This window comes from Dromiciops gliroides, chromosome 2 (assembly GCF_019393635.1).
Source record: "Dromiciops gliroides isolate mDroGli1 chromosome 2, mDroGli1.pri, whole genome shotgun sequence".
Taxonomy (NCBI): domain Eukaryota; kingdom Metazoa; phylum Chordata; class Mammalia; order Microbiotheria; family Microbiotheriidae; genus Dromiciops; species Dromiciops gliroides.
Window position 1 is genome coordinate 63,495,520 of NC_057862.1, and position 12,458 is coordinate 63,507,977.

Sequence of the window (12,458 nt, forward strand, 5' to 3'; positions counted from 1 at the left end):
CTCTGCTCTATTGAACCCTTCATTGTGACAAAGAAAAATCAACACATACAACAATTGTTTCCACAGATGCAACATTTGTTGTTGTTGTTTTTATTTTTTGTGGGGCAATGAGGGTTAAATGACTTGCCCAAGGTCACACAGCTAGTAAGTGTCAAGTGTCTGAGGTCTGAGATTTGAACTCAGGTCCTCCTGAATCCAGGGCTGGTGCTTTATCCACTGTGCCACCTAGCTGCCCCAACATTTGGTTTTTACTACCATTCAGGTACTCATTCAAATGAGAATGTATGAAGTGCCTACCGTGTGCTAAGTGCTGAAAAGAAGGGAAGGATTTTTCATTGTCCAACAGTCTCTTAATTGCCAATTTCGTGCTCTTTTCTCAGTCCTCATTGTCCTTGACTTGTCTGCTGCATTTGACAGTTGATCACCCTCTCTTAGATACTTTCCTCTGAAATTTCAGGATACTCTCATTTAGTGTTCTCTCCCCGACCCTTCTGCCTATTTTTCCCCTCTTTTTCTTTTGTTGGGTCATCCTTATCATGACTCCTAACCATTGGTGTTCCCCAAAGCTCTGTCCCAGGCCCTTTTTTCTCTCTTTGTTCTCTCAGTCAATTCATCAGCTGCCACAAGTTTAATTATCATTTCTGTGAAGATAACTCACTGACCTGTATATCCAGCCCCAGTTTCTTCCCTGATTTTCCAATTCCATATCACCTACTTCTTATTGGGCATTTCAGACTGGGGAACCCAAAACACCTGAAATTCCACCTGTCTAAAACAGAATTCATTGACTTTCTCCCCACCAAGCCACCTCTCTTTTAAATGTCCCTATTTTTGTCAAAAGCTCTACCTTTCTTATAATCTCTTAGGTTTGTGACCTCAGTGTTATCCTCAGTCCTTCATTCTTCTTCATTCCATGCTACATTATCTCTCTCATCTGACCCCATCTCTACTCACGTTGCTCCGATCTTAGTCCAGTCTTTCATCACCTCTCACCTAGACTATTAAAATGTACAGTACTGGGGCAGCTAGGTGGCACAGTGGATAGAGTACTGGCCCTGAATTCAGGAGTACCTGAGTTCAAATCCAGCCTCAGACACTTGACACTTACTAGCTGTGTGACCTTGGGCAAGTCATTTAACCCTCATTGCCCAACCAAAACAAACAAACAAACAAACAAAAATGTACAGTACTTAGTCTCCCTGCCTCAAGTCTCTCCCACTCCAAGCCATCCTCCCTATAGTTGTTTAAGTGACTTTTAAAGGGCAGATGTGACTATGTACACTCCCCTACTCAATAACTCTTCTGCTTCTAGGATCAAAGATAAATTCTTCTGTTTGCCTATTAGAACCCTAACCTATCTCTCCAGCATTGGTCCCCATATTCTACAATCCATTCAAATTGGCTTTTTTTCTTTGTTTTTCTTGTTGTTGTTTTGGTAAATGTAGTATTTTATTTCTTCTCCAAAGTATATTTAAATTGGCTATCTCTTTCTCCCAAAGAGAAGTAGATCCTTTGTCTCCTTGCCCTTGCATTGGTTTTTCCTCATACTAAATGCACTCTCTTCTCACTCCCATCTCATAGAATACCTCTCTTCCTTCTAGTTAAAACTCAAGCACCACCTCCTTCTACCCAAAGGCCTTCAAGATGTCCTTAAGTGCTGCTGCCTCCCTCCCTTTAACGACCTTGTATTTATTGTTCATTTATTTATTCTACATATACACACACATGTATTATACAAAGTGTATATATGTGTAAATTGTCTACCTATAGAATATAGGCTCCTTTAGAGTAGGGATTCCACAGTTCCAAAGGACTCATGATGAAATAAGCTATCCCCCTCCAGAAAGAGAGCTGATGGACTCAGAGGACAGATTGAAGCATATTTTCTTTTATTTTTTGCTTTTTTTTTTTCTTGGAATATTGCCCATGTGGAAATTTGTTTTGGATGCCTATACATATTTGTAATAGGTTTTATTTTTCTTACCTTTTCAATGGGTGGGAAAGAGGAAGGGGAAAGAATCTGGAATGGAAATTAAAATAAAATTGAATTTTTTAAAATAGAGAAGGGATTGTTTCCTTTCTTTCTTTCTTTTCTTTTTCTCTTTTTTTGGTAATTGTATCCCAAACACTGCATAGTACTTCAGATCAAGATTTGATATTACAGTTAATCAGCTCAGTTTCATTTAAGAATTGCTTTCCTTTATTGAAGTGATTGTCTGTCTTATACTTGTTCTGCTTGACTTTAAATCTGTCCATACAAGTCTTCCCATGTGCCTCTGAATGCCCCATAGCCATCATTTCTTACGGTAGAATTCCCATGCAGGACTTCCATATATGCATCTGTATATAATATTTCTGCTAGAGGTTAAACCCCATCTGGCCTCAGTCTTGGATTCCGGATTTTTATTTTGACTGAACAATTAGAACTTAAAACAAAATCAACTCCCCTCCTCCCCGATTCCTGTGTGTGTGTGTGTGTTAATATAGCTATAGCTACCAGTTTGGGGTAAGCATTTATTATTAATTAATTCAATATTATACAAGTAAAAGATTGACCATGTGTCTCCCTAACTTCTCGTGGTCTCAAGCCATGTAGTAGAGAAAGCAGGGAGAGAACTTCAGCATGCCATTTAGCATGAGCAGGAGAAAAGGCCCAAAAGATCTATGCTGTCTCTCTGGGAGACAGCATGTGCTCTCAAGAAGACCCAAAAGAGCTCAGAAGAACTAGAAGACCCAGAAGATGTCGAATACCCAGAAGCCCCTGAATACCTAGACCTCTCGGGGTGTCTTCCATGGGCTTTTTTATTCTCTTTTTATAGAGGCGGGTCAAAGTTATTTGGTTAGCATCATTCAATTCCATTGGTTGACATAACTTAAAGGTGGTCTACATTAAAATGACCTCTATGGACGACATCAGGGAAAAGGATGCAAAAGACCTTCACTCAAGTTGCTTAAGTCAAAGTCTATTATCTAGGTGTGATTTAACCCCATCAGTCTTTCACTGATCTAGACAAAAGAATCTATCTCCTTTCCTTTTGTTCATTTGGGTTTGTTTCAAATGAAATTTAATGAAGTTTCTCAAGGAGAACTCTACTTTCTGCATTGGGGGAAGAAAGGACTGAAAGTGATCTCTTGGGGCAGCTAGGTGGTGCAGTGGATAGAGCACTGGCCCTGGAGTCAGGAGGACCTGAGTTCAAATCCGGCCTCAGACACTTAACACTTACTAGCTGTGTGACCTGGGCAAATCACTTAACCCCAATTGCCTCACTAAAAAAAAAAGAAAAGAAAAGAAAGTGATCTCTTGGTCCCCAAGAAATTTATTATTAATAATTATTTTCTCACACCATTCATATTTTAGAATTTGTTCAACTGTTTCCCAATCAATCATCTCCCAATCACACTTTGTTGTCCATTTTTTACTACCATGAAAAGTGATGATACAAATATTTTTGGTGCTTCTGAGGCCTTTCTTTCTGCCTTTGACTTCCTTGGGCGTATGTGCCTAGTAGTGCCATCTCTCAATCAGAGTCTGGCCCCTTTTTGCCTCTGTTCTTACCCTCCTCCTCCCCCATATATGAGAAAGGAGAACTAATACTGTCTTACTTTCTTGTCAGGGCATTCTCCTAGAGCACCGAGAGAAAGAGTTTGGAGATAAAGCCGACCCTGCCTCTGTTCTGGAAGCTGCCAAAAAGATCAAGGCACACACTTCAACCTCAGAGGGAAAATGATCAAATGTAAGGACTGACCTCGGAGAAAACTAGAAAGATGAGACTGTGATTACGTGACTTGGCCTTCACAAATCCCACAGAGGACTTCCTTATTTATATCTGCATTACATAGTTCTCCTAGGGATTAAACCCTATCTGGCCTCATTCTTGGATTCCAGGGTTTTTACTTTGGCTGAACAATTAGGATTCAAAACAAAATCAATTTTTAAAATTTTTTTCTCTTATTTTCTGTTCTTTCTCTTTCCTTCTTTCTTTTTCCTTCCTTCCTTCTTCTTTCTCCCCCTGCCCCCCTCCCTCACCCCGAGCAGGTTAGTCAATGCTTTTTCACTGAGAAGTGAGAGAAATGTGAGGTTTGGCTTTCTGGGCTGTTCATCACAGCTCACCTCACTCACATTTGTAGCACCTTGGAGGTTTGCAAAGTGCTTCCCTCTCAGTGCCCATATGAAACAAACTGGGCAAGTATTTGACAGAGGAGGAGACAGAGGTGGAGGTTAAGTGACTTGCCCTGGATCTAATAGCCCCCCAAAAGAGTCAGGAGAGAATGAAAACAGCACTAAATTTGGCCTCGGGAGTCCTTGGTTTGAATCCTGGTCTTGACATCTATTAGCTCTTTGGCAAGCCACTTACTGTCCGTGAAACTTAGTTTCCTCATTTATTTATAATAGTTAGTGAAGATAATAATAGACGTGGCATAATGAATAAAGTGCTGCATTGCTAATTAACAAAGACCAGTGTTCAGATCTTGCCTTTGATACTGTCTGACAATATATAAGTAACAATCTTTCTGAGCCTCAGTTTCTACATCTATTAAAAGGAGAATGATGCTGCCTATAGTGACAGGCAGCATAGCATCATGATTAAAGAGATGGCCTCAAAGACAGGAATGAATGGATGGATGAATTGGAATGAATGGATGAATGAATAAATGAGTGAGTGAATGAGTATTTATTTAGAGCTTACTACGTGCCTAGGACTGTTCTAAGTAGCAGAAATAAAAAGATAAAATTTGAGACAGTCCTTGCTCTCCAAAAGATAAAAGCACCTAAGAAAGTGTGGCTGGAAGGCCTAAGATTGAAGCTGAGGGTAGAATGGAAAGATTTAGGGGTTCCCTGGTTACAACCATAGGTCAGATGACAGTGTTAGGCATCTGCAGGGAGTAGCAGCAGAAAGATCTAAGTTCTAAAGCTGCTTCCAATATCCAGTGGCTGTAGGGCCCTATGCATGTCCCTTAACCTTTGTCAAATTTTGGTTTTTATGCCTGTCTCCTACAGAAAAAAACAGATCAGAGAAAATATTATTTTTATAACATCTCCTACAGGAAAAAAACAGATCAGATACTTACAAGAAAAACATAGTACCAGTTTATTTTTCCCAAGAACAAGCAGGCATGAATCACACAAAGACCCCTTCCAAAGAAGGAGCTCAAAGACACTTTTTTTTGTAATGACACACAGTTTTATCAGCACGATACAAATCAACTTAAAAGCAAACACTATAACAAGAATAGAAGTAATACAAATCAGTTTAGCAATTTCAGTTATGACAAGAATGTGGGAAATACCAACCAGTTTGACAGTTCGACTTAAGGCAAATACTATGAAAAGATTATGTGATTCAAAAAGGGGTTTGTCAAGGACTAGGATGCCTAGATGTTTTACAAGAATGAGGACTTATTATCCCAGGGAAAGAAGTCAGCAAATAGGAACTTAATCTGCTAGCTATCTGGGTTCAGTTTGGAGTTCTATTGCAGGGCATTTTGCTCTTATTAATCCAGGGTTTCATAAAATCCCTTTGGATAATAAGGCAGCTCCATCAAAACCAGGTGGTTTATATATTAACACCTTTGGGTGTTCCTAAGCAACTCTTTAATACCATATATTGTTAAGAATGGGTAAATCTCCATTTGGGGGGATGGCTCCTCACCAGGATCCCTGTACACTGATAAAATCAGGAATCTGGTTAAAAAAACAACAACCTTCTAGTACCTGCTTCAAAGAAGAAAATGCATGTGAGGTGCTCTGGAAACTATGAAGCACTGTGTGAATGTCAGCTGTTACTTTACCTATTCCACAGGTTTGTTGCCTTGTAAACCTTCAAGCTCTATATAAATGTGAATTACTGTTTATTAGAACTGGAACTTGAACCCAGATCCTCTGATACCAAATCAGTGCTCTTTCTACTATGCTGTGTTGCCTCTCTGATGTGTATAATTTGGGGAGTGATATTCTTGGACATAATTAATGTGGAAGACTTTTTCTGGCTTTCTTTTCTATCTCCTTCCGATGCCCTGAGAATGTGCTAATTTTGTAAGGTCACAAAGACTGGAGTTTTTACTTGTGCACCTGGAATATTGTGGGCTCCGCAGTGATGGGCTGTGTCCATACAAGGACCAACCTAACCAAGTTTGGAGGAGCTTGCCACCTGAGGGTTGGCCACGTTCTTTTCCTAGCTAAGGCAGCCCATGAAACAGCCTGCTGAGTTGTGGAGAAGATGCAGTGTGCACTGATGAAATAAGGAATCTTTGTGAGTGTGTGGTTATGACTTTATATAACGTAGAGAAATCTTACCAGAAAAGATGACTTTTTCCCACTAAATCTTCTGACCCCATTGATTTTTAATATATCCATTAGAAGCTTGTCCTACTGGGAAAATGTTTGGTACTTGGCTATAATAAAATCATCTTTAGGAAAACAGTATGTTTTTGTATATATTTGAAAAGTAAGAAACTTTCTCATAAGACATTAACAATAGAAAAAAATAGTGTGTTGTCTCCCCAGGAAGTCACTATCAAAAATGTTAAAAGTGAAAATAATGCCGATGTGGATCAGATGCTCCAACAGCCCATTGGAGAAGTTGGTAGCCTTCACTTGGGTCTAGTCTTGTGTGTGGTAATTTGTTAATCTCCCTGAGCCTGTAATTTATCCATCAAATGGGATGATGAATAACAGCAGTGCTTGAAACAATGCCTAACACATAGTAGGTGTTTCATAAATGCTTCTTGACCTGACCTAATGACCTCAATTCAAAAAATTGAACAAATATTTATTGAGCACCAACTCTGTATTAGCAATGTTCTTGGTGCAAGTAGTTGATGTCAAGGTGAATAAAATAGAGCCTTTGTCCTTAAGGTGTTTATAATTTAGGAAGAGATTAAGAGAAGTACTCAGCTAAGTATGAGATAAGGATGGGTGATAAGAATTACAAAATCCCCTGGTGTTCGAGAGGAGGGAAATCTCAGGATCTTATATTTAGAGTTGAAAGGGACCTCATTTAATACTCTTTTTTTTTTTTGTGAGGCAATTGGGGTTAAGTGACTTGCCCAGGGTATCACAGCTAGTAAGTGTCAAGTGTCTGAGGCTAGGTTTGAACTCAGGTCCTCCTGACTCCAGGGCCAGTGCTCTATCCACTGTGCCATCTAGCTGCCCCCTTTATATTTTTAATTGAATAAAATTTTATTTTCCAAAATATATGCAAAAAATTTTAACATCAATTTTTTAAAAAATTTGTGTTCCAACTTCTCTTCCTCCTCCATTCCCACCCCCCCCACCTACTAGAACTCAAGCATTTCAAAATAAGTTATACATGAGTAGTCATGGAAAACATTCCCACATTAGCTAGGTTGTGAGAGAAACCAGTCAAAAAACCCCAAAACTTCAGATTGAGGAATTGTCAAAGAAGAAAAAAAAATTTTTTTAAGAATGTTTTTCCAGGGGCAGCTAAGTGGCGCAGTGGACAGAGCACCAGCCTTGGAACCAGGAGCACCCGAGCTCAAATCCGGCTTCAGACACCCAACACCCATCAGCTGTGTGACCCTGGGCAAGCCACTCAACCCCAATTGCCTCACCAAAAAAAAAAAAAAAAGGAAAAGAGGAAAAAAAATGTGTTTCCATCTATTTTCAGATACTATCACTTCTTTCTCTGTAGATGGGTTGCCGTTTTCATAAGTCCTTCAGGGTTATATTGGACCATTGCCTTGCTGAAAATAACCACATGCTTCCCAGCAGATCATCTTACACTATTGCTGTTATTTTCTATACAGTACATTTCACTCTGCTTCAGTTCATGTAGGTCTTTCCAGGTTTTTCTGATAGTATCCTGTTCATCATAACCTAAATAAAGTACCTTAAACTTGACAAAGAATTTTCTTCATATTAGCCCAGCAAAGTAGGTACCATATGTTTTGCCATTATAGTCAATCATCATAACTATTTCCCTCCACCTTATTCCCTTCCTATGATATTTACTCTATTTTCTATCTTCTTTTTTTTTATAATTTTTTTTTTTTTAGTGAGGCAATTGGGGTTAAGTGACTTGCCCAGGGTCACACAGCTAGTAAGTGTCAAGTGTCTGAGGCCGGATTTGAACTCAGGTACTCCTGACTCCAGGGCCAGTGCTCTATCCACTGCGCGGCCTAGCTGCCTCTTCTATCTTCTTTTAAACTATTCCTCCTCAAAAGTGTTTTACTTCTGACTGTCCCCTCCCCTACTCTGCACTCCCTTTTTTTTTACCCTTCCTTCCTTATCCTCTTCCCCTCATACTTTCCTGTAGGGTTAAATAGATTACTCCTCCCAACTGGGTGTGAATGTTATTCCCTCCATGAGCCAACTCTGATGATTTTAAGGTCTTTGCGCTAATTCTGTGTTCCAAATTTTCTTCCTCCCTCTCTCATCAACCCTCGCTATGAAATTAAGCAATTCAATATATCATACTTATGCAGTTATGCAGAACATCTTTACCTTCCTCGAAAGTATTTTGCTTTTTACTGCTCTCTTCCCCCAATCTGTCCTTCCCTCCTTCCCCTCTCCCCCCCCCCTTATCTCCCTCCCCTCCCTCAGGGCAAAAATATATTACTATACCCACTTTAGTATGTATGTTAGTCCTTCTTTGAGTCAATTCTGATGACATTAAGGTTCACTCACTCCCCAATTCCTTCCCCCTCTTCCCCTCTCTTCCATAAGTTTTTTTCTTGTTTCCTTCATGTGAACAACCTCTCCCCAGACCATCTCTCCCCTTCCCCCTCCCCCAATCTATTTCTCCTACACCTCAACCTCAGAGGCAAACAAGTATATCCCTGTCATTTGTCTGATAATGAAACAGGGTCAGGGCGGCTAGGTGGTGCAGTAGATAAAGCACCATCCCTGGATTCAGGAGGACCTGAGTTCAAATCCGACCTCAGACACTTGACACTTAGTAGCTGTGTGATCCTGGGCAAGTCACCTAACCCTTATTGCCGAAAGAAAGAAAGAAAGAAAGAAAGAAAGAAAGAAAGAAAGAAAGAAAGAAAGAAAGAAAGAAAGAAAGAAAGAAAGAAAGAAAGAAAGAAAGAAAGAAAGAAAGAAAGAAAGAAAGGAAGGAAGGAAGGAAGGAAGGAAGAAAGAAAGGAAGGAAGGAAGGAAGGAAAGAAAGAAACTGAGGGTAAACATAAACATGTCTAGGAATTAGGAATTCTTTACTTCCAAAGGCATCCCATTCCATTTTTAGACCAGTCTAATGGTTTCGAAGGCCTTCTGTATGAAGGTAAAAAGTATCTCCCTATAAATTCCACTTGTTAGGCCTATTCTTCATTCTGGAACTTCTTAGAACAAGTTTAGACACTATTCCTAAGGATAATCTTTCAGGCATTTGAGGACAGTGATAGTAGTTTCCCTCGATTTTCTTTTCCCCAAAATAATCATCTCAGTTCCTCATCTAGCATGATTGTAAGTCCCTTCTCCATTCTGATTGCCCTTCTTTAAACCATAATCCAGTATGTCAGTTCCCCATCTAAAATGGGGTTGTGGTTATTGTTTTCAGTCATGTCCAACTCTTTGTGATCCCATTTAGGATTTTCTTGCAAAAGATACTAGAATGTTTTGCCATTTCCTTCTCTAGCTCATTTTACAGATCAGGAAACTGAGGCAAACAGGGCTAAATGACTTGACCAGGGTCACACAGCTAGTAAATATGTGAGGCCAAATTTGAATTCAGGTTTTCCAGACTCCAGGTCTGGGGCTCTATACACTGTGCCACCTAGCTGCCCAACTAAAATGTGGTATTCAGGACTTAATGCAGTGTTTGTTAATAATGCAAAATAAAGCTGACCTATTCTCTCATTTTTTAGCTTTTTTAACCACCATTTTCAAATACCTAAAAGACTATTGATTCATTGAGCTATCAGTTAACTAAAACCTTTAAGTCTTTCTGGTCATGATATATATTGTTATTAAAGGTTGAGTAATGTTTCAACAGTTGCCATAACAGTTGGAGAGACAAGGCCTTTACAGAAAGATTGTTTGGGGTCCTATCTTGGAGGGCCTTGAAACGCAGGTTGAGAAATTTGGAATAAGGAGCTGTTGAAGTGAATTTGAACAGGAGGGGATTCAATGAGAAGGGCAGTACTTTAGAATGATTAACATGGAAATGGTGAGTAAGACAGATCAGAAAAGGGAAAGATTAGTGGTAGGAAGACTTGTAACAATACTGTGACAGTATAGGTCTAGTCTTGACTGTCTTGCTTCCTTATAGTTATATCTGTAGCACTTAACACAATGGCTTGCACAAAGAAAGTGCTTAATAAATGTTTTTTTTTTTCTCTCTGTCTCTCCCTGTCTCTGTCTGTCTCCTCTCTCTTGTCTCTAAAAAGGAAACTTTCCAAGATATTTAGGAAACTAAAGGACTTGACCACTGGTCAACTTTACAATATGGTCAAAATGAAGAGGGCAAAAGAGAGAGAAGTTGAAGATCATGGCCTAGGAGAGAAAGGACTAGATTCGGCAGCAAAAGACCAGGGTTCAAATGCTCAGTCATTCACTAGATGTATGAGCAATGGCAATTCATCTCAATAATTCAATAAATATTATGTACTTACTACATGCAAGGCATGACAGTTTCTGTTTTCAGCAAGTATATATTCTACCAGGGTAATCTACTGGGGGCATACATCAAAAAGTACAATACAAACTTGGGGAAAATTCTAAATAAATAAATTTTTTTAAAAAAAGAAAAGTACAATACAAGGTAAGGCAAATGGGGGCAAAAAAGAGATGAGCAAACTGAGGCTCAAAGAAATTAAGTCACATGGGGGCAGCTAGGTGGTGCAGTGGATAAAACACCAGCCCTGGATTCAGGAGTACCTGAGTTCAAATGCGGCCTCAGATACTTGACGCTTACTAACTGTGTGACCCTAGGCAAGTCACTTAACCCCCATTGCCCCACAAAAAAGAAAAAAAAGAAAAAGAAGAAATTAAGTGATATGGCTATAGTCACAGAGCTATTAAGCATACAGAGGGGGATTAGAACCCACATCAAAGTCTAACAGTCTATTCAGTATGTCACACTACTCCCCTTGAAGAGCATTGAATTTGGATCTTACTTCAAATTCCAGCCTCATCACTCACTACTTGGGTGATCTTGGATAAGTCACTCAAACTCCCTAGTCTTTTATTTCTTCATCTCTAAAATGAGGGGACTAGACCAGATAATCTATAAATCCCCTTTCAGCCCTAAATCTCCTGATTCTATGACTTAACTTTCCAGCCTGAACAAAGAGAACATTTTAAAAAGTAAGGAAAGCTGAAGGAGCTCTTTGGAGTGATGTGGAGGTAGAAAAAAGATGAGTAGTAATTGTAAGAAGCAAATCAGAGAAGAGTTGTAAAAAATGTACTTCCTTATAGTGATGGGAAATTTTGATGTGGAGTATTGCATATAGTGTCAGACTTGATTGATAACCTGATTAGTTTCACTAAATTTCTTTCACTCCCCTCCCTTTCTTTTCTATTTTATGGAATGGTATTGTTACGGGCTTAGAATTAAAGTTTAAACTAAACTAAAGGACACTGGGTCTGGGGTAACTCTCCTTGAGAACCAAAGGACAGACACACCTAAAGAAGCAAGATAAGCCCATTAGGTGAGGCTGCTGCCTGAGTGGCACCAAGGGGACAGAGAGAACAACTGCCCCTCACCCAATTTCTCCCAACCCACCCGCAATATGAGACATTCCACTCTCAGGTGATCACCCCCATCTACCATCTATAAAAGCTATGACCTTTCTCCTGTATGAGGAAATAGGTATCTCAGAGAACCATGTCTCTGGAACTATCTCCCCTGGAGACCCCTCTCAAGGTTTCCTTTCTCCAGCGCTTAAACAAAAGATTATTTTATTCTAATTGGATCTGTATGCAAGAGGGTGTAATTCTTTAAAGAGGAATACCTAAGGATCCCCACACCAACCATTTCCCCTGTGACAGGTATGATGGAGGTGAGGAGTGAAATATATGGTAGAACTTCTAACTGTTGCAATGCTTCCCATAATGTCTGGTCTCTGTGGTTTCTGTGACTCCTTATTCTATGCATAAGAATATAGTTTTGCTTCTTAGAAATTTGTAACTGCAAGTACTGTTTCCTCACTCTAGAGAAATGAGAATGAATCTATATTGCTTCCTAAAGAACATACATATGTATAATGCATTTAGATATTGCTATAAGTAAAGTCTTGTTAGGATTATTTGTTTGGGGGGATGGTTATTGACCCTACCCCTATGGGATCTGAGTTAGCATTTCATATTTAGTAATCAAAGGAGAAGGGAAGCTCCCTTCCCAGTATTTCTATAAAGCCTTTGATTCCTCACTTGAAAGAATAGCCCAAGGTCATTCTCCCATTATTCTTTCTAAAGTCCCTAGAAAGATTTTTCTCTTATCCTGTAAATGTTACTTGTCCCTTGAATTTTGCTTTCATTCCTAAAACTAACCAGA

General features: G+C 39.4%; 1 protein-coding gene across 6 annotated transcripts in view; it reads left to right on the forward strand.

The window, feature by feature from the left end:
• Positions 1-10,579, forward strand: part of PRXL2A (peroxiredoxin like 2A) — a 59,121-nt gene extending 48,542 nt beyond the window's left edge. For 5 of the 6 annotated variants that reach the window (XM_043984942.1, XM_043984943.1, XM_043984946.1 and 2 more), the window contains one exon: positions 3,615-4,454. In XM_043984942.1, the coding sequence (XP_043840877.1) occupies positions 3,615-3,728 (114 nt within the window). In that variant the 3' untranslated portion in view covers positions 3,729-4,454. Of the gene's footprint in view, positions 1-3,614; positions 4,455-10,350 lie in introns of those variants that run through there. The other variant, XM_043984941.1, reaches the window with a different exon arrangement.
• Positions 10,580-12,458: the final 1,879 nt, after the last annotated feature.